The 22,772-nt window shown below is 32.8% G+C and overlaps 2 protein-coding genes across 2 annotated transcripts; both read left to right on the top strand.

Moving 5' to 3' along the window:
• Positions 1-1,633: 1,633 nt before the first annotated feature.
• LOC133301039 (ESCRT-related protein CHMP1B-like) lies at positions 1,634-3,167 on the top strand. Its single transcript, XM_061500636.1, has 2 exons — positions 1,634-2,443; positions 2,561-3,167. The coding sequence occupies exon 1, from the start codon at positions 1,792-1,794 to the stop codon at positions 2,404-2,406; it is 615 nt and encodes a 204-aa protein (XP_061356620.1). The 5' UTR covers positions 1,634-1,791; the 3' UTR covers positions 2,407-2,443; positions 2,561-3,167.
• A 6,995-nt stretch (positions 3,168-10,162) lies between these two features.
• Positions 10,163-14,226, top strand: LOC133301029 (IAA-amino acid hydrolase ILR1-like 4). The gene is made up of 5 exons (XM_061500623.1): positions 10,163-10,519; positions 10,704-10,829; positions 11,936-12,250; positions 12,899-13,027; positions 13,834-14,226. The coding sequence occupies exons 1-5, from the start codon at positions 10,163-10,165 to the stop codon at positions 14,224-14,226; spliced, it is 1,320 nt and encodes a 439-aa protein (XP_061356607.1).
• Positions 14,227-22,772: the final 8,546 nt, after the last annotated feature.

Raw genomic sequence — 22,772 nt, 5'->3', positions numbered from 1 at the left:
TACAAGAGAAAAAAAAAACACTGAGAAAATAATTTTGTTGGAATGTGATGGAATTTTTTTTTTTCGGATAAGTTACAAAAATGTGTTTGGTTGACCAAAATTTGTCCCAAAAATATTTGATTAAGTTTACTGAGTTGATGTTTGGTTGATTGTGAAATAGTAGTCAGAATGTGAGATTATTTCACAAATATAACCCCACTTTTATTTTTTCATTCAAAATTAGTATACAAAAAGTAGGGTTAATTTGGTCAACATTATTTTGGTTACTTTTTATTTCCCATGCAAAAAATTATACCACATAATCTATGAATTTTCTAACAAGATAGCCGTACAAGAATTTACACATAGCAACAAAAATCAGATAAACTTTTTATCGAAAAAAGATTTGCATTTATTGGTACCAAATATGACATTCTAATTCTCCTTATCAAAGTTTTTCAAGGAATTCCAGTATAATCTATGTAACAAACGCCCACTAAGGTAATGGAAAGGAAGCATATTTTTAGTACCAAAAAAAAGAAGCAAATTTTGATAATAGATTTGAAGATGTATAATTACGTTAACTATTTAATATTAGATTTTTTATTTGTATTCGTATGTTTTCATGCATACACATTTCGCTTCCACTAGGCGCGGGGCTTACAAGTCGTACTTTTGGTTCTATTCAAAAAAAAATTGGCGCTAAATCCAATTTGCATTTCATTGGGTTGGAAGTGGATAATATAAGGTTGTACTTGTACCAAGATAGTTTGTATCAGGTTGAATGTTTAAATTTTACTAATATACAAAATAAATAATATATATTCAGGGAAAAGTATTTGTCCTTTTAAATGACACAATTTGTGTTATTTCACTCTCACAAAGAGATAGGACCCATACCTTTATATTTTTTTGTTTACTCTCTCTCCTTCTTTATCTATCTCTTTCTCTCACTTAAAATGACACAATTTTACATACTTCAAAAAAATACACACTTTTTCCATATATTTATCATAATAATCAAATTTGTTTGCATTACATATATGTGTAACGTAACCAGAAGAAAAATTCAGTCAATACTAAAAGACTCATCAGCTAGAATTTAGTCGGTATCAATTTTAAAAAACTCAATTAATACTAAAGTTGTACATAATTCTATGTTATTTTTAAAAATTAACTACAAGTGGCTCCATTATTGTATATGGGAAAAGTGTGTATAATTTTGAAGGATGTAAAGTTGTGTCATTTTAAGAGAGAGAAAGAGATAGATAAAGGAGGAGAGAGAGTTGACAAAAAAAATAAAGTTGTGAGTCCCACCTCTTTGTGAGAGTGAAAGGATGTAAGTTGTGTAATTTAAAAGTATAGACACTTTTCCATTGTATATACTATATAAATAACACTTCATATCCAAAAGTTTAAGTAGATTTTTATCTATGTTCACATTTAATCTTGTCGTTGCATCAAAACTGTTTTTAAATTGATCCTTATACTTGAAATCGTTTTTAATTTAGTCCATATATGTCATACTCATTTTATATATTTTTTTACGATTTTATTGGTTCAAATTGAAATAGTCGAGTTAAAAAAAGAGAGAGTTGATTACACTTGATTTTATACTCATTTGAACTTGCGGTGTTCCCCATCATAAGTTTTTGAAGGGCGCGGGCAGAAGAATATGCCCTGTTTCCTCACAAATATCACAACATCCTCCATTTCCTCTCTTTCAATCAAAATCCCCAAATTTTCAAATTCACCCAAAAGCCCTAGTTTTTCTTTTCTTCTTCTACCTCTCGAGGAATTAATTAGGTAACAATGGGGAACACGGAGAAGCTGATGAACCAGATCATGGAGCTGAAATTCACCTCGAAATCGCTTCAGCGTCAAGCTCGAAAATGCGAGAAGGACGAGAAATCGGAGAAGCTAAAGGTGAAGAAAGCGATCGAGAAGGGAAACATGGACGGCGCTCGAATCTACGCCGAGAACGCCATCCGGAAGCGAACGGAGCAGATGAACTACCTCCGTCTTTCATCGCGCCTCGACGCCGTCGTTGCACGCCTCGACACGCAGGCGAAGATGTCGACGATAAGCAAGTCGATGGGAACAATCGTGAAATCCCTAGAATCCACTCTCGCCACCGGAAACCTCCAGAAGATGTCGGAGACCATGGACAGCTTCGAGAAGCAGTTCGTGAACATGGAGGTTCAGGCTGAGTTCATGGAATCCGCCATGGCTGGATCAACCTCGCTTTCAACCCCTGAGGGCGAGGTTAACTCCCTCATGCAGCAGGTCGCAGACGATTACGGCCTTCAGGTCTCCGTCGGCCTCCCGCAGCCGGCGGCTCACGCGCTTCCCGCCATGGACGCCGCAGACAAGGTCGACGAGGATGACTTGTCTAGGCGCCTAGCCGAACTCAAGGCCAGAGGGTAAAGGAAAGTTGAGATTTTCATTGTCTTAAGGATGATGGGTATGCACTGTATGTATTTTTTTAGTAATTGTGGATTTTGCTACTTACAGTGGATGATTTGTGTTGTGTGTTTATTGAATTTCATCTGAATTTGTCTCTTTAAGTTATTGTGTATAGGTTTGAAGGAAACCTTTACAGGTTGGATTCATGCAATTAATGTAGACTCACACAATGGATCTGATTCTTAACTCGACCTGCACACAGCAGAAGCTTTGTACTAGGTTGTTTTTATTATTATTATTGTTGTTGTTGTTGTTGTTGTGTAGAAAGAAAGCAAGTCTTGAGCCGTGGTAAAGCTACTTTTTTTATGATTGAAAGGTGACGAGTTTGATTCTGGAAAACAACAATATCGTTGCAAATATACCAGAATAAGGCTGCATATAGAACTGTCTGCATCCCTACTCTCGCTAATCGGTGTTTATGGGGAGTGATTTTTTAATTATTATTGTATAGAAGTTGCTTGTGGGCATTTCAATTCCCTTTGTCTGATGTGAAAATCTGGTTGTTTCTTATGGATATTGACTGTGACCATGAGAAGAGAATGCTTGTGTTTGTTTCTTTTTCTGTTTTAGGGGCGGGTTCTCATTTTCAATTGTAGGATGTGGTACTGAATTTGTGAATGGTTAAAATGGGTCCTAGGTGAGATAGCTATTTAGTAGATTGGTGGTGTTTTTCCTTTGGAAATACCAAAGCAACAACATTAATTGTCTTATTGGTGATGTTGATTGATAGTTGGCCTTGTGTTTGATCTGTGGAGGTTGATGCATGTAAGGATTGTAACATTCATTACTTGGTTATGCTGCATATTCTTGACCATATTGGATCCAGAGTTTGTAGTTGTCTTCAGAATGCTTCTTGTCATATATAAATCCACGTTTTCCCTTATAAATACCTCACTTTCCATTGAGAGTCACATTTTGCATACCATTCTTCATTGTTGTTACTGTGCTGGATTTCAGCTGTATAGAGCCAATCATGTCCTTCACCTCCCTCTCGATTCTCAGCCATACCCTGCCCGAGACTCTCTACAAGGTGATTCCATTATTGAGTTCTAATTTTTATTATCTCATTGGTTCACTGCAATATTGAGTTTTAAATTAGACCAAGATATAGTGATATTTTGTGAAAAATTAATCCAAAAGTTTAAATTCGTGAATAAATGATTTTTATATTAAACTTTTCTAATACACATTCTCACATAAAAGTTCATTAGACTTAAATGTTGCAGAAATTTTTCTCCAAATCAAAGCTGGTACACCTTCCGTATATATTAGCCGTGAAAACCGTGTTTTGAATTTATACCATGATTCATTACATATTATATTGGGGAGAGTTATATTTATAAACTTTTTGTTTACAAACTCTTATAAACTATACTATGTTCTCCCGGGAGAACATTGAGTTACACTATGTTCTTCCGAGAGTACATAGTGTAATTTACAAAATTTTATGAAATTTTTTTGTAAACGGAGCTTTTCCCTAATATGCAAAACTTTGCACAGTATAATTAATTTATATGAAATTATATAATTAAAGTTTATGCATTGAGCGCTCACGGTCCAACATGTAGATGCCAGAGCAATTTTAGGCTACTTTTACTAGTGCACTCTGAAAAGCCCATTAAAAGCATGAAATGTGGGCATTCAGAACGAAGAGTAGTCTTGAACTCAAAGGATGTAAGAAAATCTCGTAAGAAAAAAAAAAGGAGAGAGAGAGAGAAAAATAAAACCTATTTCAAGATTGAATTTATAAGTGCTAATTTTGTTGATCATGATATGGTCAATTTAATTAAAAATTTGTGAAATGTGAGCATTATATGGATTATCTCATTGCTTCCCTTGCTGCTAATAATAGACAATAGTATCATTCCCTCACAAGCAATTATAAAATAAATTTCCTTAATTCCAGACAGAAAAAGGGAGGATGACCCTTTCTAATTGACTATAGCTAGTGAGGAGAGAATGATAGGTGTTGCAGTTTTCTTGAAAATACTTGCATTGTGCAAAATCGAGATGGTTGTTAATTAGAACATCAACGTCTAAGTGTTGAAATACATCATATAGATTAGGCAGCAGAACATGTATATCTAATGGCAACTGGCAAGTGTTAATCAAGGTCCACTGTTGGGTCATAATCTTCAACTATACGACCATGGATGGATTTTTGTTTTTGTTTCCCAAGTTCACCAAGAATCTAGAGGTTTCCCAATAAGATAAGATCAACCAAATAAGGCAATTTGTATTTTTAACATTTCCTAGCTAGTCGTCCTTACTCCTTGTAGTATGGCATAAGAAACAATAAATTTATGGAATAGGTTATTTCACTGTTATTAAACCCGACCCGGGCATCGACCTGATCGAGATAATGGGTTACTGGATCCCTGGTCGGACCGGCGGATCACTGGTCGGATCGATTGACCCGGATATATATAGATATATAAAAAAATATATAGATATGAACATATAAATTCAATTATATTTTTCATAACTAAAATGAATTAAACATGGTTCACTAAATAAGCTAAAAAACATGAAGCATAAATAAATAAAAATGTACGCTATTACTATGTCAATTTAAATTGCAACTCAGAATCTCCATAAACATACATCTCAATGTCATTGAACTCATATTTTTCAAATTCAACTATATTAAAATAACATATGTCACATTCTCTTAATTTATTATTCCGCAAATTGCTTCAGTATTTGAAACTGAAATTTGAGGTCATTGTAGAAGAGTATATTAGCAAATAAAATTATAAAAAGTTTTTACAATGAGTTCTACATTTTTTTCTGATAAGATGAAATAATTTTGATTTTTTGATTTTTTTTAAAATGCATGACCCGACCGGATCAAATGGTCACTGGGTCACCGGGTTTGGCCGAGTTTTGACTGAGTTTGACCGGATCGATGCATGGCCGGTCCAATGCTTGACTCGGACCGGTCCAATGACCAGGTCTCCGGGTTTCGGGCCGGGTTTTACAACAGTGGATTATTCTATCTATATTTTTTTAATGTCTATTTTGTCTATCAATCTCTAATAATGTTAGATGAGAATCTCAAGAAAAGAGAGAAATATAAAAGTTAGTTGAGATTATGATCTAATAATGTTGGAAAGTGGCAGGAAGAAAAAAAAAAGGTAGATAAAATAACTTATCTCTAAATTTATATAACAGATTTTGGGCATACTATTTACTTTTGCAACATGATGGACTAACAATCATCTTATGCAATTCAGAAATATTATTACATTAATGTATTTTTTTGAAAAAAAATTAAATTTATAAAAAATAAATCTAACGAATTAGAAATACAATTTCAATTTTTATAACTTTCTTTTACAATATATTTATGATTTTTTTGCATTTTCACTTTTAAAAAATAAAAATAAAAATAGTTATAATTTACAATTTTCAAATTAAATGTGTCGTTGGCTATGAAGTGGGTCGAAGTGTTTTGTGTACTTTGGACGGAAATCAATGGCTGAAATAACTGTTGATTGACGAAAATCAACGGTTAAGATATGGTAGTAACATTATTTGGTAGTAACGATATCATATTCCAAAAAAAATTGATATTATTATTTAAATAAAAAATTACGAAAACGTACTAATTTTGAATCAATTTTTGAATTTATAACAACTATTCGCGCCTCATTTGGGCCCGTTAAGGGTTGGGTTACGCTCAATTTGGGTGCGACTTACTTGGTGATGACACGTGGCATAAAATTTTCAATAGTTTTACAATAAAACTTTGAAAAATCATAGTTTTTGGCTTGAGTATCAAAATCAGGTATTTTTTTATTTCACATAACTTATCGAGATCTACACAATGACACATCATTTAGTACCGTGTTATTAAACCCGACTGGACATCGGCCTGGTCGAGATAATAGGTTACTGGATCACTGGTCTGACCGGCGGGTCACTGGTCGAATCGGTTGACCCGGATATATATAGATATATAAAAAAATATATAGATATGAACATATAAATTCAATTATATTTTTCATAACTAAAATAAATTAAACATAGTTCACTAAATAAGCTCAAAAACATGAAGCATAAATAAATAAAAATGTACGTTATTGCTATGTCAATTTAAATTGCAACTCAGAATCTCCATAAACATACATCTCAATGACATTGAACTCATATTTTTCAAATTCAACTATATTAAAATAACATATGTCACATTCTCTTAATTTGTTATTTCGCAAATTGCTTCAGTATTGAAAACTGAAATTTGAGGTCATTGTAGAAGAGTATACTAGCAAATAAAATTATAAAAAGTTTTTACAATGAGTTCTATATTTTTTTCTGATAAGATGAAATCATTTTGATTTTTTGATTTTTTTTTAAATGCATGACCCGACCGGGTCTACGGGTCACTGGGTCACCGGTTTTGACCGGGTCAATGCATGGTCGGTCCAATGCTTGACTCGGACCGGTCCAATGACCGGGTCTCCGGGTTCCGAGTCAAGCCGGTCGGGTTGGGCTGGGTTTTACAATAGTGTTTTAGTATATTTTATCTCTCACAAACATAGTTCAAATTTGCAACAATAGTACTACAATCACAAGAGCATTTAAACCCATAAAGCCCTCGAATTCTTTTCGAACCAATACCATAAGCTGCAATATGTGTCGTCGATGTTATCAGGTGGGTTTAGAGAGAGTCTATGGCGGGGGACCACCTCCAATGAGCTAAACTTACATCGATGTTATATTTACAACCTACTTTCGTTTACAACCTCTTATAACCAAATCTTAATCGTTGATTTCCGTCAATCAACGGTTATTATTTTCGTAAATCAAACTTATTAATTAATTATTAATTCGTAATAAATATTAACCTTTGATTAGCGGAAACGGTTAAGATATGGTTACAAAAGGTTGTAAACGAAATATGTTGTAAGTATAATCTTCCTCTTAAAATTATTATAATAATGATAATATAATTATTGATTTTTTTCTTTCCATATTATCAATAATACGATTGTTGATTTGTTTTCCTTATTGTCAATATTATGACTATTGATTTTTTTCCTTTTCTTATTTTGTTAATTTCGTTAATTTAATGCTCCATGCATGTCTATCAGGTAACCAATGGAATCATGCCATATATAAAGTTTTACTTTAAAATGAGTCTATGTGATTGAGTTATTATTAATTATGGTTATGCAATGATATTTTGTAATTTCTATAAATTCATTCAAAATATCAAATTTATTATTATAATTATAATATGATTTTTTTCTTTTCTTATTATCAATAATATGATTGTTGATTTTTTTTCCTTATTATCAATAATTTGATTATTAATTTTTTCCTTTTCTTATTTTGTCAATTTGATTAACTTAATGCTCCATGTGTATCGGGTAATGAATAGAGTCATGCCATATATAAAGTTTTACTTTAAGATAAGCCCATTTGATTACGTTATTGATAATCATGGCTATGTAATGGTATTTTGAAATTTCTATAAATTCAAAATATCAAATTTTTTATAATATATAACGAGGAAGGTTATTATAATCTATTTTTGTTTTCGATCTCTTACAACCATATCTTTTTTTTTTAGTACAAACTTACAATTATATCTTAACCGATGATTTACTTACAACTATATCTTAACCGATGATTTCCGTCAATCAACGATTGTTAATTTGGTTAATAACCGTTGATTGATGAAAATCAACTGTTAAGATATGATTGTAAGAGGTTGTAAACAAAAATAGGTTGTAAGTATAATCTTCCTCTATAATAATATGATGAGGGAGGTTATATTACAACATTTTTCACTTACAACTAAATCTTAACCATTGAATTCTGTCAATCTGTTGATTATAATTTATTAAATAATAATAATTAATTAATAAATGTGACCCAATAAATTATAATCATCAGAGTGACAAAAAAATGCATTAGTTAATACATCAACCCTTTATCAGGCCTTATCCTATCCTCATAGGCCTGATTAAGTTATACATCATTTTGATGTATAAAGGATCCTACTGTATAAACTTATACTATACAATGGTCACACCAAACAACTAAAAATATCATAACGTATAGTATAAACTTATACTATCAAGCCTTATATATGATACCAAACAGGCCCCTAGTATCATTTTGTGGGAAAGGTTTAAAGCCTTAATTATGAATCCGTTTCGAACTCCGGATTAGTCCATAAGAAATCTATAAGATTACCGGAAATACTCTTAAAAAATGATAATTTGATGAATGAGCCAATTATAACTAGAAAAATAAATATTGTTTTATTGAGATAACTTTTTTTAGGTTTCTGTTCTAAACCATCCAGGAAAAACAATATTAATGACAACCAAGATTATGTGGAACATATTATCAGCCGAGTCATTCTAGATTCATAAGTAACTTCAGTTTTACTATGGGGGTTGTAATTGGATAAATTGATTAATAAATATTTTTTTTTTTTTTGGACATTACAGGGAATCGAACCGCACACCTAATACACACTAAACACACCCAACACCACTAGGCTATCCCTAGTGGTGCTAAATATTTTTACTTTATTTTATAACCAGTTTATCCTAGCAATTTTATAGGCGCACAAACCAGTTTGTAATATTATAGTTAATTTTTTTTTTTTTTTTTATAAACTTTTCACAAATTTATGACTGACGTGAACATAGAAAGAAAAAAAAATAACTTTCATATTATATTTATGTACTCCGGAGTACATAATTATAAGGGATCAAATAATATAATCTTATATATTTTAAAAGGATACACATTAAAACCTAAGTTAAAAATAATTTTTTGCTTACCAAAAAATAAATAATAATTTTTTTTCCTTGAGAGACACTAATTTCTGAAATTCTACTTAAATTAAACTGAGTAAATAAATTTAAGATTTCATAAATGTAAAGCACACTTAACTTCCGAAATTTGATATGTCGGTGTCAAATTCAATTTAAAAACTCACATTTTTGTGTGTCAGTACATATGAGATTTTTTTTATTTTATTTTTTTAAATAATCCATAGCTCTCCCAAACACGATTTGCATTCTCACATACTTGAATCAATATTTTATTTAACAGAATCAAATATTTATCACCTATTTACCACTTGAACAACCCCTTTTGATTTATGCCATATCCATAAGTTTCTTTTTTTTTTTAAAAAAAAAGGGAATCATATTTGCTAGAGATAACATAAACCGGAGTTATGAAACTAATGTTCCAAGAGCAAATTCATGAACCCAATTAGAATCATGAGAATATCCTTGGATGTTAATGAACCCAATTCTAGACACATGTAGTCAATTCACAAATCACAACATTTGGCAAAAATGCATTGAAACTGAATAACAACAGCAAAATTTGTGCTGTCAATATACCAGTTACCTTAAATTCTTCAACATTGCTTTATCTTTTTTGTTCTCTGTCAGAGAGAGTTACCTTAAAAGAGAAAGACTTAGTGGTTAAATGTTTTTGTAGTTTAACAGTAGAATACAAATTGTAATAAAGTGTAAAGGGACGTGGTGTAACAGAAGCTGAAGTTGTTGCGTACACGTTAGTTTGTTAAGGGTCTGAACTTGTATATAATAGTGAGTGATGGTGTAAAATGACTATCAGAAGAATAATACAGAAATTGTTACTTGTTTTTTCCTTTTAGATAGGTGCTCTCTTCCTAACATTCTCTCACTTCCACAACCACTTGCAAAGAAACATCAACATGAGTTTCTTCAACTGGGTCCATTTGTTCATCATTTTGCATGTCTTTGCTTCTACACCTGTCTTTTCATCAAAAGATTCTTCCTCCACTTCAAACCAACTCTTCACTAACTTTCTAGACATTGCCAAGAAGCCTGAGGTTTATGATTGGATGGTGAAAATCAGAAGGAAGATTCATGAGAATCCAGAATTGGGTTATGAGGAATTTGAGACAAGTGAACTGATAAGAGCAGAATTGGATAAAATGGGTATCCCATATAAACATCCAGTTGCAGTCACTGGTGTTATTGGCTTCATAGGAACAGGAAGTTCGCCTTTTGTTGCAATCAGAGCTGATATGGATGCTCTTGCCATGCAGGTTATATCTATTCTATCTATATACTCATTTGTTGAACAAGGGTTTTGATTTTTGATTTCTGATAGTTTTATCTATCTGGGGTAAGACAACAATGAACAAAGAGTTTTGTTTTCCTTTCATCATATTATATTGACACTCTACTTTATTCTATATTTAATTGGTTTATTGCCATATCTAACCTTAGGAATTGGTGGAATGGGAGCACAAGAGTAAAGTACCTGGAAAGATGCACGGATGTGGTCATGATGCTCATGTTACCATGCTTCTTGGTGCTGCAAAGATTCTCAAACAGCATGAAAAAGAGATACAAGTATGGCACTTTATATTGGCTTCTTTGTTTCTGTTTCATTTATTTTTCATGTTATGTTCTGCATTATTTTTCCTCATATACTGCTCTTCTGATTTCAATTTAATTTTTTTTTCTTTGGATGTTGTTCTGGAATGAACATTAATGTCTAGCAAGAAAACTAGTATTTTTATCTAAGGAGTGTGTGTGTGAGTCACCTGCGGTGGATAAGATGTGCTCTGAGCACAAGTGTGTAGATTATAGCCATGGTAGCTAGCCTTGTGAATACTGAGATAGGTTATAAGATGAGTTCCTTCTTTGTTAAGTATAAGGGGTTATATATAGATAAAATGCACTGGGAGATTGTGCCCTTAGTGGGTAGTTGCAGGTGACTTAACGGTGTGATGCAATGCTTAGTGGATGGTTATTGGTAGTAGATGGAAGTTAGGGGAGAGTGGTGGAATGAGATTCTCCATGTAGTGGGGATAGAAAGTGGGAACCACGTGGTATATAACAGATATCAATATAAAATTTCTGATCACTATCCACTAGGTCCAATTTGCCATCTACTCAAGAAATTTGGCCCTTTTGATGATTATATATGTTTTTTTTTTTTGGTATAATTTCAATTCTGTTGGTGTACTTAGCATATGGTCTTTTTTTAGTTTTTTCAAATTTCTTTATTTATTTTCCTTTATTTGGGTTCATATTGCCAACCAATCACAAATTTGGATAAAGATGATATTAATGTTAATGTTAATAATTTCAATCATATCAAAGTCAAACATGTCTTCTGTTTATAACATAATGGTAAATTGCTGCCCAATTATCAATGCAAGTTTCTTCTCTCACACCAACTTTGTAAATTACAATCATTCTATCATATGGTATGCATCTTAATCCAGTTTTCAATTTTAATATAAATCAACCTTGGTTCTTTATATTGTCATATAATCTAGGAGAAGAGAGAAAAGAAAACGAAAAGAGAAAAAGTTAAATCTGGCCCCCTTATCATTTTACTATATCACCACAGTCAGCTTTATCTGCTACTTTTCTCTGAAATGTATTGTTCTGTTGTCTTCATCCTCTAATGGATCCCTAATAAGTTCATTAATTTGTTGTCTAAACAGGGAACTATTGTTCTTGTTTTCCAACCAGCAGAGGAAGGAGGAGCTGGGGCTAAGAAAATTTTAGATAGTGGAGCCTTAGAAAATGTTACAGCTATATTTGGATTGCATGTGTATCCTGATTATCCAATAGGTGAAGTGGCCTCAAGGTCTGGTCCATTATTGGCAGGAAGTGGCTTCTTTGAAGCAATAATAAGTGGAAAGGGAGGTCATGCAGCTCTTCCTCATCATTCTATCGACCCCATATATGCAGCTTCTAATGTGATCGTTAGCTTACAACATCTTGTTTCTCGTGAGGCTGATCCTTTGGACTCCAAGGTATATTTGTTTCAACTTTGCTAAAATGGTATAACAAAATGGCTTGCTATAATTTATCATAAAGTGGTTATGAATTGGATCTAACCGACCCATTCTATTAAAAAATAATTAAATATTATGGAATTTCATAGTACAGGTAAGTGGATTTGTATATTGTTCATTCTTCCTGTCCAATGAACTCTTTTTTGAGCGGACATGTTAGGGAAATATACTATAAAACTATTAATATAGCCTTCACTTAACAATTTAAGTTTTTGGATTGAATTGACTTTATACAGACTTTCATTTCTTCCTTTTTCCTTGACACCACCCCCTTAGCTATGCTTTCTGTTCCTTTGGTATACTTGAGGTTTGATAGGCAAAACACTCACTTATTCCTGAGTGGATGTGGATGACAAGCAGGGTAATATATGTCCTTATTTATTTGCTAAGATAAAAACTCTATACTCTATTCTGAACCCATGAATATGCAAAGCCTACTAGCTTATGGACCATTTCCCTGTGTTTGTGCATGTGAGGGTACATGACATATATATATGATTATTTTTTCTTATTGAATATAATGAAAGGTTTATTTCAAGGACCTTACTAGCTTATTTATGGTAACAATCCTCTGTGCCTTCCTAATGTAAAGCAATCTCCCCACAGGTTGTGACGGTAGCAAAATTTCAGGGAAGTGATGCATTCAATGTTATTCCTGATTCTGCCAAAATTGGTGGCACCTTCCGTGCTTTTTCAGTAGAAAGCTTGGAGAAATTAAGACAGCGCATTGAGCAGGTATGTTACTGTGGAAAATAAATTCATTTTATATGCATAAACTGAAATAAATGGGGAAGTTTTTCTAGAGATGCACATACAAGAATGGGGCAACATTGTTATAATAAAAATTTCACATTCTTCTAGTTTAAGGAAAAATAAAAAAAAAAATGGGGCCAAAATCTAGTAGACATTCTTTCTCCTTTTGTAGACAAGTCTACGGGCCTTATGAGTTTGAGACTTTGAGGGTAACCTAAGGGGTCCTAATCTAATCAATGTTATTAACTCCGACCAGTCAATAACTCAGTCGGGATACTGGGTTAATGTGTCACTAGTTCAACCGGTTAAACTGAATTTTTATAAAAATATGTAATAAATATAGGGTTCCTTTTTTGTCATTTGACATGACAAGAGCACTTTCCTACACACACAAATCAAGTGTGGGTCCCACGCTTAAAAAAAAAAAAGTCAGACCAAAATCAGGATACGACGCCGTATCCTTGTTGCAGGAATGAACAGTGCCATTCCTGCAACATGATTCTTATATTTCCCATAAATATAATAGTAGGTGTATTTTAACATCAAAGTCCTTGTAAGTTGTAACATAGAAGTAAGTGTTGCTGGCAAGTCCGGATGGAATGCAAAACTTAAAATATTTTATTAAATATTTCAAAAACAGGTACTGATGACTCCACAATAGTTAGAGCCTTGTGCACTAGGCCTCCCTTATAGAAAAGCTTGTTCTGCTACTGAAAAAATGATTGCAGTGCTGTTGTAGTTTTCATTGCAATTCTTGTAGGGGCCTAAAGGCTGATTCATTTATGCAGGTTGTCATTGGGCAAGCTCATGTGCATAGGTGCAATTCAACGGTCAGGTTCTTTGATATCTTTCCTCCAACTGTAAACAATGATGACTTGCACCAGCATTTTCTGAATATTGCAGGGAATTTGCTTGGTATTAAAGTTAATGACTTTCAACCATTGATGGGAGCTGAAGACTTTTCATTCTACCAAAAGGTTATACCTGGCTACTTCTTCAAGCTTGGAATGAAGAATGCCTCACATGAACGGCTTGAGTCATTACACTCACCCCATTTCAAAATCAATGAAGATGCACTTCCTTATGGTGCTGCACTCCATGCATCATTAGCTACTAGTTATCTTCTAAAATATCAGCAGGATGTACCTCTTGTAGAGGGGAGATATCATGATGAATTTTAACTCTCTTAATAAATAATAAAAGCCAATGTTGACTTAATTGTTTCTTGCAGCAATGACCTGATATGTGCATTGTTTTACTTTAAGCATAGTTCAGTTATGAAGGTATTGGATTAAAATCATTAGATATGTTCATATCTAGCCTATAAATGGGAGTAAGACAAATAAACTTGGACAGAATTAAGAAAGATTATTATGTTTTGAACACTTAAAAACTCTTGCGAATTTGTCGGCCTAAAGAGTATTAAATTCGATTTTTGAGAATAGCATTTTTTAGAGAAGGTATATAGAGACTTAAATTCAAAATTAGATTGGTGCGGATGCTTAAGATTTTAAGCACATGCTGATATTTATAAAAAAAAAAAAAAAACGGAAAACTTTAAAAAACCTTACAAGTTTCCTCGAAATCACTTAATCACTTTTCCGAAATTTTCTATCATTTACCCCTTAGTTAAAATTTCTTTACCACTTACCCCCTAATTTGATTTTTCATCCAAAATTTTGTAAACAGACTGAATTTTTTTTTTTTAAAATATCAAAATTACCCTTAATAGAAAAAAGAAAAACATAATTTCCTCACAAACACTATAATAGCCCTAACCTAATTAATTAGCAAATTACATGTAATTAAATAATTAGCATGTTTTAGTGAGTAAAATTAAGTATGAGGCTTAATTAAATGAATCTGAGTCACTTTGGAGTTAAAAAGTGTACTCAGTGAAAATTAAGGGGTATAAATGGGTGTCAGCAAAAGTGCCCAAAATATTAAAAAAAATGAAAATATTCCTAGAATAATATTCCAGACTTTTGGGTAAAGTTTGATAATTAATGGAGTTGAATAGATAGATGAACTAATACCCACATGTTACCACTTAACTTATGTTAAGTGATAAAACAAGAAAGAAACCCAACCCCCCAGAAACCATCGACAGAAAGAAAAGAAGGGGAAAGAAGAAGGAGAAAGGAGGGAGAAGGAAGGGAGGAAGAGAGAGAGAGAGAGTTATTCTCAACCGATTGGAGTGATTCAAAAGCCTAAATCGCTTAGAATCTCGCCCTCATCATTAATCCAAGCTTGGTTCTTAGTGGGGAGCTTTGTGTGGTGAGATATTGCCCCTCAAAAATTCGACCATTTGTGAAATTTTGGGGTTTTGAGAGCTTCAACCTCCATTGAAGCTTGAGGAGCCATCAATCCTTGGTTGTGCAACCATTGATGGTAAGATTCTACCCCTTGAACCTTATTTTCATGGAAAATTGCATGAGTTGGGGTTCAATGAATAGTAAATTGGGGTTTGTGATGAAATGTTGTTAAATTAGCTATGTTCTAGGAAGAATGGAGCTTAGAGCATGTTGTGAAAAATGCTAGGAACGACATTTAATCGGTGAAAATGAGCTTAGATAGCTAAATGAGCATATTTGGAAAATGGCAAGAATATGACACTTAGATATTGGATTTCTTGCATTGTTGATAAATGGTTTGGTTTGGTTGGTTGTTGATTATGCCTTGGTGTTGTCTAGGATTGTGGTAATTGGACCAACCTTGAGAGACCAACCGTTGGAGCAAGCTATGGAGCTTGATTAGCTCATTGGATAGGTAAGTTCATGCTTATGTTTGGTATGAATTGTATAGCTTGGTTGATAGCTATGAGATGTTATTTGATGCAATATGTGTTAATTGCATTAAACCTTGTGTAGGTTTTGTTTGAGAAGTGGAGTATTGTAATTGACTGACTGTAGAATCCGTGGGTGGTGAACAAAGGTCGAATTGAAGCTTGAGGTAAGCCTTCAGACCTTGGGTGTAATTCCCTTGATTGTTCCACCAAGCGCTGAAAGGGTAGTGGTAATTATAGTGTATATAAATGCAATAAAATAGTGTAATGCTTTGTTATACGTATGTGTATGCATTTGGTGTGGCATAGGATGGTGTTTCCCTATGTAGTATGTTGCATGACGATGCGTAAATCATACTTGGTAGTTTAGCTGGCCAGTAGGACTATTTGCATCTGAGTTTCCTTAGGACAGCTTGAGAGCTCGAGGGATTTCTCGTGGAGATGTATTGCACTTTGCATAGATATGTATTTACTGCATTATTATTGTTATTGCTATTACACTGATATGGAACTGTGGGGTGGAGAGATGCTCCAAGGACCCCTGGTTTATTGGATATATTCGTATATCTCACCCCGTGTTGTGGGGACCCCCTTTTAGGTAAGGAAGCTGCAGGAGCCTCTGATGGCAAGTGGCCTTATTTGCAGTAGTTCATGCATGAAGAAAATGATGTTTTGAGATCATACATGTTATTTTGTAGATTTACATGTATAGGATTGATCATTGATAGCATTGACGTATGTATATCTCGTTATATTTGATGGACTTAGCCTATGATCATGCCATTGGATATCTCTTTTGTTGATGAGAGCGAAGGGATGATCATAGCCTTTTGTAGCTAAGTTCCCCGTTATCTAATTAAACTTGTATTAATGTTATTTACTTCAAGGTTATGAATGCATGATGAATATTAGAAATGTTGAGCTGAATTGTCTATTAGGAGCTAAGCTGTTAGATTGGGAAACGTTGAGAAAACAAAGATTATGCTGCCCAAATTCCGTTCAATCAATGATGAGAGGATGAGAGTTAAGCAATGATATAGGGATATCGCAAGCTTGTTAAATAGGTTGTAAAATGTGTAGGATTGATTCCCCTAGAAAGATACATGAAAAATATGAGTATAGGAAATTGCCCAGAAGAGGGGGCTTAAGCCTGCAAATGGGGGCTTAAGCCTGCTCAGGGGGCTTAAGCGCCCTAATGCACCTGTGAAGACCAAAAGCTCTCTGCCGCCTGGGGCTTTAACGCCCAAAATGGGGGCTTAAACGCCCAGGTAGCGCGCTTAAGCGCCCTGGAGCGAGCTTAAGCGCCCTTGGTGGCTAAAAAATGTAAATTCCCTCTGTCTGTGGGCGCTTAAGCGCCCTGGAGCGCGCTTAAGCGCCCTGCCAGCGTAGTTTTTCAGCATACACCTGAGTTAGTAAAATTGTCATAACTTGAGCTACAGAGCTCCAAATGAGAAGCAGTTTGAAACCACGCGTAGCTAACGAAGAGATCTACAATATAGTAGAAGTTGTGAAATAAATAAGAAGTAAATTAATGGTTTAAAAATGGAATAAGAACATGATGTTAAACTTGATTTATCTGATTCCGCAAAGTAATATGGTTATGATCACGCAATTGGATATTTTAAATTCGGCGTCGTTTTAAAAAGAAAAATTTATCCGGATTTTTAATTGAGCCAATGTGATTGTAACTGCGCTTAATATCATAATGCGATGTTAACAAACCGGTTCTAGAACGGGGTGTTACAAACACAGTTTTAGACGAACTCACGGAATGTTTTCTTTAAGGTAGCCTTGTTAGAATTAGTAATTATTAAAATTGTTTCCTGCAAATCCCATTGCTATTAAACACCGCACTTACAATTGTTGGTGTTGTTCAAATAAAATTATTAAAGAGGCATCATCTCAACATGTTTTGATCTTTCCTTTTCTGTTATAAGCTTTTCTGCTTTTATATAACCAACAAATCTGACTTTATAAATTTATTCAGAGCCGCACTTTATTTTGCTTGCACAGCAACTGAAAAGCTTTACATTCTGTGCTTCATATATGCCTTGTTTTTCTCTTAATCATATGATATTACCAAGCAAACATGCAGAATGTGCTATTTCATTGTTTTCTGTGTCGTTGAGAGTAGAGGGGGAATTCAATCGTTGATTTACATTCACGTATTGCTTATGTGAGTTTGTCTAAAACTGTGTTGGTGAGAAAATTATGTTTTTCTTTTTTCTATAAAGGTTAATTTTGATGCCTTTTAAAAAATTTAAGTCTGTTAACAATATTTTGGATGAAAAATCAAATTAGGGGGTAAGTGATAAAGAAATTTTAAGTAAGGAGTAAATGATTAAAATTTTTGGGGAGGGAGTTAAGTGATTTTGAGGAAACTTGTAGGGGGATTTTTAAAGTTTTCCCAAAAAAAAATTCTAAATACATACTTTGCAATTTCAATATATACTTTGTAAATTTAAATAAAATTATAAGTATATTAATTGATGTATAATTTGAATCAATAAACATATAGTGAGGGACGTACAACTTAAGTATTAATATTTTGACTAATACCCTTGAAGATTGCAACTTCCAAGTATTTCTACTCAAGATAACAGGCGGGTGGCAATATGGGTTGAGTCCCGCAAATTAACCCGCTAATCCGTCCGGTCTAAAAATTGGTCAATTCAACTCGTCCTGGCCTTGTGGGGCAGGTTGACTCGCCAGGTCATATTTTTTTTTTTACAATTAAATAGTATTTTATTTGTTATTAAGCTCTTATGATATCCAATTTTTTTAAATCTTAGTACTCCTTAAAATAATAAAGAATAAAAGCTTTATTTATGACAAGTTTTATTTATATATGGAGACAAATGAGTTCCCAACGAATATTTAACTGAATATTAGTATATATGTTAGATTGAGATCGAAAACAATTAAGATGAGTGTGAAATAAAATTAAATAATATTATAAAATTCATAAAATATAATTCATTTTAAATTTTAATTAATTTTTTAATTGACGGGTTAAAATAGGGTGGGTTTATTTTTCAACCAATATTCATGGCAGGTCAACTCACCTCACTATATTTTTGACGGGTTGATGGCGGGACGGATCAGGGTGGACCAACTCGTATTGCCACCTCTAGAAATGACCATATGAGATTAAATTATGAGAATAAATTTACATATTAGTCTTAAAAAGGAGTGTTAATGGACTCTTTTGTCCTTTTTTTTCAAAAATTATCACCAATTTTTCTATGTTGGACCGCATTGACAGCTAGTTGTTCAAGTAAATGAGACTAGTTACTCGAGTAACTTATGTAAGTGAATAATTCAAATTTTGATCCAGGAATAATTTTTATTAAAATCAAGTTCTAATATCTTGTACATGTATAAATGAATTTGAGATGAGTGTTTGTGGTTCCAGAATGATTGAGAACAGTCTCCATATAAGCTTTTCATATCCTAAAATTATGTAAACTTTGAAAAGACATAATTTTTGGCTCGGTTGTCCGAATCAGATTTTTTTTTTATTTCGCTTAACTTTCAAGATTTATGCGATAACAAATATCAAAAGGGATTTGGTCAAACAAAATTCCAAAAAAATGATTATTTCATGGGTTTTGGGAATGAAAAAGTAAATGAACATAAATATTTAAAAGCAATGCCACATAAACATAAATGTGCACATAAAATTTAATTTATTAAATTTAGTTTAGGGTATGAAGAACTTTGATGAAGATTGTTCTCAATTGTTTTGGACCCTCGAACTCATATATAAAGTCTAAATATATGTGTGCATGATATAACAATAAACATGGATTAATAAAAAAATAATCCAATTTAACTAGTCATATTGAAAATTAACATAAAATTAAGTTGACACTTTAAATTGAATGAGAACCACCCTTAATTGTAATTTGTAAATGACCCGCAGGCCACAAACACCTATCCCAAAAATTTATTTATATGCCTACAAGACATTATGATTTGGTTTTGATAAAAAAATATTCGTGGATCAAAATTTAAATTACCCATTACCTGAATTACTCGTGTACCGTTTGAGGTCTATAAGCCCACTATGTTCTCGGTAGGGATTGAGTCAGTGTATGGATTATGCTCTAAGCGTTGGTATAGACCAAGCTCAAAGACATTGTTCCAAGTATATATGCGGATGATAATGGGGTAAGGTGTGTGTAAGTGTACTCAATGTAAATGGGCAGAATAACGATACATAAGATACCTGGTTGTGTGCCCTTGGTGGGCTATTTATAGAGAAAGGTGATGCGATTCTGTATGGGTTGGTGAGGAGGGGGTCAACCCTCCTTGGTATCTGCTCTGGGAGGCAGACGTTGCTGGGGGTGGCAGTCACTGCTATGATAGCAGTGATGCATCCCTTATGCCTGGCGATGTCAGCATGTGGCAAAGGGCAGTTTCCTCTTTAGGCACCTGGGGCGACCTCCTTAGGGGCTAGAATCCCAAGTCGAGACATTTTGGTGTCTCTCCTAGGAAGTGTCACCGCATCGGGGGTTGGGGAGCAGAGGATTGGTAGGGCTGACGTGGATAGGGAGTTTGGGCTTGGGCCTTTGGGCTACTATGTTGTTGGGTTATCTGGAACAACTCGAGTAAGTTATTTACTAAAGTAATTAACGGTCAACATAGTCAAACAGAAATACTTTAATATATAATTTTAATAAAATATTAAAATTAATATATAATTTAAAAGGAGGATAAAGTGATAAAAGATTTTAAATACATGACACAATAATCAATCACCCCTAAAGAGTCGACTTAAAATATAGAATAACTCAATGGGGCTCGGCACTTTTAACGCATCTAATGACCTACTTGTCATTTTACCCATCATCCCGTTCTCACATAGGGGCGTTGTGTCGTGCTAACAAAAAAAGGGCGTTCTGAAAAGGCACGTATATGATATATCTATATGGGGAATGCGTTTGTACTGTTGTAGGAAAAAAAAATTTGTCCTACAGAGAGAACATTTTGAGAGAGAGAAAATGATTTCAAGAGAGAGAAAAAACAATGAATGGGTCCCATGATAAATTGTCTATATAGGAAAAACGAAAAAAATCCTGTAACATTACCGATTGATTACCCTATCTATATATGTGCTTTAAGAGGCATATATTCATTGGAGGTGGCAAATAGATCAATCGGTTCAATTTTAAATTGGGTCATAATAATGAATAAATAACAAAAAAAAAAAAAACAATTTCTCGATAAATTTAATAGAGCACCAGAGCCAGTAGTTGTAAAATGTTAATAGAATATTATTGACAAGTTATTAATATTATTAGTCCAGTATACCAACATATAGGTTCATGGAAACTTTTTCTCAATAAATAAAGTATCAATCCATTTAAGATTTATTAAAATACATATTAAAACACCCTTTCCATGCATGATTCATTCAATGTATGAATATTCAATTCACCCATTAATGATAGGATGGATGAATATTCAACTCGTCCATTTGAAGTTATAGTTTTTTTTATTATTAAAAAAATTGCTATTCTCTCCTTTATCTAAATACATTTCATTATTCACATTTGCATTTATCTCAATTACATGCATTTACATTCTTGATGTGTATTCCATTTTCTTGCTTAGCATTTGTTTCAACCGGATGCTGTTATGTACATCTATTTTTTAAGAAAATAGGGGATTTGAGTTCAAATAGATAATACAATCCAACCATAAAATTAATTAACTACCCATTAACATTAGATAGGCGCACCTGTCATTTAAAAAATTGTAATTCTAATAACAAAATAATCACTCACTACTTAAACAATCCAATAATTCAAAAAATAAAAAAATAAAAAATAATAAAAATAGCTGTAACAGATGCACATGGACTTCTTTTACATTCAAATACATTTTATTTAATTCAATAAATTCTATGTATATCCATTAGACATCCAATAAAAAATTTGTTGGTTCATAAACTATCCATTGTCTCCGTCGGGTCGACCAAAAAAATCAGTGATATAATTGGTTCGGTTTTCATATTTGTGTAAAAAAATTGAGGCTTGACTTGACCTTTTAGCTTTATGTAGGTCTAAATTACAAGTTTGATCTTACCTATATTTAAAAAATAAAAATATTGGTCTAGGCCTGTTAGCCTATTTAAGACTATTAAATATTGAATTATTAAAATAAATAACTAAAATAATATTATTTTAGAGTAAATACCATTTTTGGTCCTCAGCAAATTTCACGACGCCCGCTTTAATCCATTGCAAATAAAAAGGTCCATCGTGGTCCTTAAAAAATTCAAAATAGACCCATTTTAGTCCTTTTAGGGACTAATACGGGTCTTTTTTGAATTTGTGAGGGACCACGATTTCAACTAAATGGGTCCATTTTAATATTTTTAGGGACTACGATGGACCTTTTTATTTGCTAGAGACTAAAATGGGCATCATAAAATTTGTTGATGACCAAAAAAGATATTTACTCATTATTTTATTATTCAATATTACTAAAATAATAATTTTATTTAAAATAAATATATAATATAAACAGACTTGTAGGTTTATAGGCCACACTTATTTAAAATAAATAATATAATATAAATAGACTTATAGGCCTTAAGTGTATGAAAAAGCTTAAAACCTATTTTCTAAATATATTTTTCTAAAAAGTCTAAATCTATTTTCTTTGACTATTTATAATAAATTAAGATTGACCTAATATAGACTACACCGTAGCAGTCTCTATAGACCGGCCTAATTCATTTATATATCTATCATAGAGAGATTGTTCACGCGCAATAAAAAAAAGCCAAATGTAAAGAAAAAATTTAATACACGTGGCGTGCTGTTACCGGATAAAGTTGTATTCATATTTAAAGTTGTATTCATATTTTAAAGATTGTTTCAGTGAATCAGCAATATTTTCTTATAAAAAGTTTTCCAAGACAAGCAATGG

Source organism: Gastrolobium bilobum, unplaced genomic scaffold (assembly GCF_033153095.1).
Source record: "Gastrolobium bilobum isolate Gb01-03AN ecotype WA unplaced genomic scaffold, APGP_CSIRO_Gbil_v1 utg6170, whole genome shotgun sequence".
NCBI classification, from domain to species: Eukaryota; Viridiplantae; Streptophyta; class Magnoliopsida; order Fabales; family Fabaceae; genus Gastrolobium; species Gastrolobium bilobum.
Note: the sequence above shows the minus strand (reverse complement) of the source record. Positions and strands in the feature narration are given on the sequence as shown.

Excerpts from the sequence above, each read along its gene's own strand:
- LOC133301029 (XM_061500623.1), top strand. The coding sequence starts at position 10,163 with ATGAGTTTCTTCAACTGGGTCCATTTGTTCATCATTTTGCATGTCTTT. Across the intron at positions 10,520-10,703 it reads TGGATGCTCTTGCCATGCAG|GAATTGGTGGAATGGGAGCA; the intron begins GTTATATCTATT and ends ATCTAACCTTAG. Across the intron at positions 10,830-11,935 it reads AGCATGAAAAAGAGATACAA|GGAACTATTGTTCTTGTTTT; the intron begins GTATGGCACTTT and ends TTGTCTAAACAG.
- LOC133301039 (XM_061500636.1), top strand. The coding sequence starts at position 1,792 with ATGGGGAACACGGAGAAGCTGATGAACCAGATCATGGAGCTGAAATTC.